The sequence below is a fragment of the Charadrius vociferus genome, unplaced genomic scaffold (assembly GCF_000708025.1).
Source record: "Charadrius vociferus isolate BGI_N301 unplaced genomic scaffold, ASM70802v2 scaffold15, whole genome shotgun sequence".
In the NCBI taxonomy this organism is placed as follows: Eukaryota; Metazoa; Chordata; class Aves; order Charadriiformes; family Charadriidae; genus Charadrius; species Charadrius vociferus.
The window spans coordinates 13,979,036-13,983,937 of NW_009650064.1; the positions used below are offsets into that span (position 1 = coordinate 13,979,036).

Here is a 4,902-nt window from a genome sequence, read left to right on the forward strand (position 1 = left end):
CAGTGAAACAAGTCACAAGAGTTATAATTAAAAAGTGGGTAATTGCCACAGTTACTGCACGATGACATCGAAGATGCTATTGCTTGCCCCTATGCTTTCAACAGGAAGTAACAGGCAATTGTGTGTGGAGCCTGCTGAAAATATATTAAATGATAAATACTGTAGATGGAGAATGCATGAATGATGCAATTAGTGTGAACTGCCACCCCAGCTTTGTCGTGGTTATTTGGGCTTGTCAGCTACTTAGGATTTTTCCGATTTCTTTCTATTCTTAACCTCTTCAACCCTTACACATCATGTTGTCTTCAGTCTGCTCACACTGACGATGCCATCTATTCTGTTTTCCAGATATTCTTTGGAATTTAGCTGAAATGCACAGCATTCAGCTAAATATCCACACAGGCTGCAATAGAAGAGTGAAATCCACCTATTTTATTGGAAGTTAAATGTGGAACAGGGTTTCCAAAACTAAATGAAGAAAACTTGTTTAAACTAATGCTCCATTTCCAGACATGAGAGATGTAGAATAGAAAATTCAGTAATCATGAAGAAACATTCTAATCCTGCTAACTCTTTCAAGTGACTATCAAAAAGGAGAGACTTCTCTTTCTCTTGGAGGATTCAGAGGGCTAAAAATATAAAAATGAAACTGTTACCAATGGGCCAAAAGCAAACAGAGAACAGAATTTAGTGCCCTAATAATAGGGAAAGTAATTGCTGCTGAATCAAATTTCTCTCTTTATAAGATTTCAAAAACCACTAAGTACATATTACCCAGTGATGTGTGCATTCTTGGAAAAAGCTGCCGTGAATCTTCAAGGCAGCCCAGGCTTAAGTGATGTGCAAGGAACCTATGGTAATGATGATGACATTAAAAGGTTCATAGAACCAGTATTAATAGCTTGAAGCAAGACGAAGCACTAGTTTTCTGCAAGGGATCACAGGCAGAAACACAAAGCTAAGAAGAAAAGAGAATGTGAATTTTAAGAACAGCTGAAAACAGCAGGTGAACTCTTCTATCTACAGTCACCTAGAAAACAGGAAGGGGAGTGAAGAACAAAGACAAGCCAGAACTCAAATTCTGTATGAATTAAAATTCCACCAGATAACTCCACATTAGGAATTATGCTGAGCAAACGTAGCAGTAATTTTGAGACCTTGCTCAGCATTTGATGCCCACAAGATGGTATAATTACGTTATGTAGAGAAATATATCCCATAGGTGAGAGGATTTGTCAATGTATCCTAGAACCACACAATCATTCTGACATTAAAAACTAGAAAAAAATAACTGACTTCAAAGTTAATGGGTCCTTTCATTCAGAAATGAAGCTATCTAATTTTGACAAATCTAAATCTCTACAAATATAAGTCCAGTTTGAGCACCACATAAAGAAGATAAAATAAACTGTAGTTTGAATACTTCCATCTTTTGTTATTTAGCATTATTTTCAAGTGTTCCATTTCAAACCTTTTGTAAAAGCAAGCATTGCATTTAAAAAATAATAGTATTTTGCAAAATTGCTGGGGTTTGTACATTTTTGGAAACCCATAAACAATCCTAGATGCCACAACATGAAAGTGAAATCCCTCCTAAACTTGTATTAACCAGTGAAAATAATCAGGCTAATTACTATGTCTAGCATGAGTAAAGAAAAACACAAAAGAGTGTTTTAAATGTGATGTTCCCTGTCTTAGCAAACAGCAAGCAAATTCTTTAAAAGTGAGGACCTTACTAATGTTGACATTGTCCTTTAAACAAACATGTAGGACAGAATGGATGGGCTTTGCCAAAGGAAATACGGTTACCAACCCTGTAAGCATCAGTGAAAACAGGTAAATATTTGAATATAAGGGATCCCAGTGAGACTTCTGGAGTGCATTTTCAGGATTGGGTCCGAAAGAGAAGAAACCATACACTTGACAAGAAGTAGAGTTGAAGTATGGGATAGTGAGTCATCAGGGAGTTAGCTTCAGAAAATCCTTCATGCAAAGAATGATACAGAACAATTGTCCTGCTGGCTGAGAATACACATGCTGCTGGAAGAACTACAGCCAAAGAAAAGCTTGCTTGGAAGCCTACTTCTGAAAAGATACTTCTTAAACAGTTCTTAGCATCAAATATGAATGTGCACTATCAGCCAAAGCAGGGTAGAGCAGAAAACAGAAATGGGTTAATTAGGTGCAGAAAATACTAGTGTTGAGTACATACTGGAGAGCATTTATTACTGGTTTTCTATGATGAATGATTAAAATAATCTATTTTTTTTTTCCATTCACTATGACTGTTCCATTATGTATCATTAGGGAATGGAGATTTATGCATGCAAGTATTTGCCAAGCAACAAAAAGGGGATGTAGGGGCTATTTAGCATATGGTAGAAGAAAAAGTTAACAATGACATTCTACTAGCTAGCTTACAGCTTACAGCTAGCTAGTAGCTAAAGCTAGCTTTGCCCACAATAGGCTAATTAACCTTAAGAAGATGCAAGATGAAAGGGGGTAAAAATCCATCTCAATTGGCAGCGCACTGTGTATGCTCTGGGACTAATGATTTAAATTTATCTCAAAGAAGAGATAGAAAATCTGAAAATTGGCCTGTAATAATACCTTTTTTATTGTTAACAGGACTATTTACAGACTCTGAGGCTACATTGATACTAGCCAGTTAAGCAGTACCAGGGAACATTTCCTAAAAACTGAACCTAAACCATCTGTAAAGTTAAACAGTAAGAATGGTCACTGGCACTGTTTTGGCCTGGGCCAACTAGCATCGTCCTAAACAACTCCTGAGCACAGCTGAGAGGCTATCATGGGTCCACGACCATTCCCAAGACACGCTTTGCATGGGGACATCCTGGTTTTGAGAGTGAAAGAATATAATATCTTCCCAAGCTAATTTATTTAGTAGTATAGAAAAAGTCTGAGCCCATTTTACCTGAAGGTCAACCTAGCCATAGCTATTTAGCAAAGTTATATGGAGAAACTGTATCTATAATTTCAATAAACAACAACCGGCCATTTTTGGACCTGGACACTGTATGCCATTAAGAAGGAAATACAGCAACTTCATATTTCCTTTATGTGCACTCTCTGTGCCAATAAGTGTTTGACAAAAGCAAGAGGGCACTCAGCCAGAGACTCCATTGTGGAAAGAAAGCCATTCTGATCCAATGAAGAGAAAAACAAGATGCTTTGACCACCACTTAAGCAAACAAGAGCATGTTCATCATCAATCAAAGCAGAGCTAGGTAGCAGAGAAGACATTGCTACAGTCTTAGTATGTCTGACAACACTGGTGATTAAGCTCCTACCTTACCTGGCAAAGTGAGTTGCTTTCTAAATCAAAGTTTAGAGATCAACAGCAGGTGGAATTACTGGATAAAATGAGGTGAGGGGTCTTAACCAGCTCCCTAACTCTGCTGTGCACATATTTGATATGAATGTGCAAAGTTAGAAGATGAATGGGAGAGCTTCAATCTGCAAGGCTGCACTCTCAGTGAACTCTGACTGCAAAATTGGAGCCTAATACAAGAAAATAAATGAGGTTCATTCTTTGAGGACTAAACAAATCATTCTGCAGAAAACTTGATTCTCTAACTTCAGTGATACATTTTAAGAGGAAGTGCTTTCCAATGTGAGCAAAACCCAGAGTCAAACCAGAGTCAAAACAGTCAGTAAAACAGTTACTTGTGCAATTAAAAGTGAAAGCCTGAATGAAGTGGTACATGTCTGCAATGACTTTACAGACTAGGAGTAGGAGATGTTCATCAGCGCCTGGAATTTGGATCACAATGAAATTGCCATTACAAATCACCTTCAACAAAAACCTTCTTATCTTAGCAGACAGTTATTCAGAAATATCATAAAGAGTCTTGGGCAGCATTTTATTTTAGATATTTATTTTGAATTAAACAACAGGTTGGACTGGTCTAAGGGGTGGACCAAATGTCTGATGAACCGATAATGTGGGAATTACTATTCTGTGTTTCATCGGATGTTACTTTAAATATTTGCATGCAAAAAATTTGTATAGAAAATTCTAACCCAAGTTTTGCCTAAAGGAGTTATCATTAAAAAAAAAAAAGGCATAACAACGCTATTGTTATATTGCTTTTGCTACAGAGGCCTAATATGGACTAAAAACATTTCTGTCAATTAGATTTCAACTGAAATTCTTTCTTTTTTTTTTTTCAAAATCAGAGATATTATCCAGGCTACCGCAACAACCGAGAATTGCACTGAGTACAACTCATAGCAGTACATTTTAGCTACTCACACCAGTCTCACAAGCATGACATGAATGCATAATATGTTGTGTTTTAGAAGGGGATGGTGACTAAGCACGATGACCAAAGTAATAAAATGAGAAAATCATCCCCTTATAGACTTACTGTTTGAACTTTGTGGAAATCCAGGTAAGGAGGATGGACCATTCATTCCAGGCAGAAGAACAGGAGGAAGGCCAGGGAGTCCTGGATAAGCTGCTGGCAAACTGATACCATGAAGAGAACTGCTGTCCATCATGCCTGGCTGCTGTACTGTTAATCCTAGCACATCAGTAGCCTTCTTTATACGATCCAATTCTTGCTGTGCCATCAGCTGTCTAACCGTTGTAGGAGCTAAATAATCTTTCTCCCGATCTAGCTGACTTCCCACAGTTTCTCTCACTTTAGTAATATGTTGTTTGGAAAAGATATGATCTCTTATGGACAAACGCGCAGAATATTTCACGCCACATAGAGAACATTCCGGCTTTGTCCCATCAGGTCCAGTCTGATTTATCATGAATGGCTTCCCTATGTTAATTTTGAATTTCTTTTCTTTAGCCCGGGCATTCTGAAACCAGACCTGGACCACACGTTTGGGCAGCCCAATCTCATTTCCTAGCATTTTGCATTC

At 37.7% G+C, this 4,902-nt stretch overlaps 1 protein-coding gene across 1 annotated transcript in view; it reads right to left on the reverse strand.

The window, feature by feature from the left end:
- ZFHX4 (zinc finger homeobox 4) overlaps positions 1-4,902 on the reverse strand; it is a 127,022-nt gene that overhangs the window by 3,106 nt on the left and 119,014 nt on the right. Inside the window, exon 10 of the mRNA XM_009891887.1 lies at positions 4,395-4,902. Coding sequence (XP_009890189.1) covers positions 4,395-4,902 — 508 coding nt within the window. The remainder of the gene's footprint in view (positions 1-4,394) is intronic.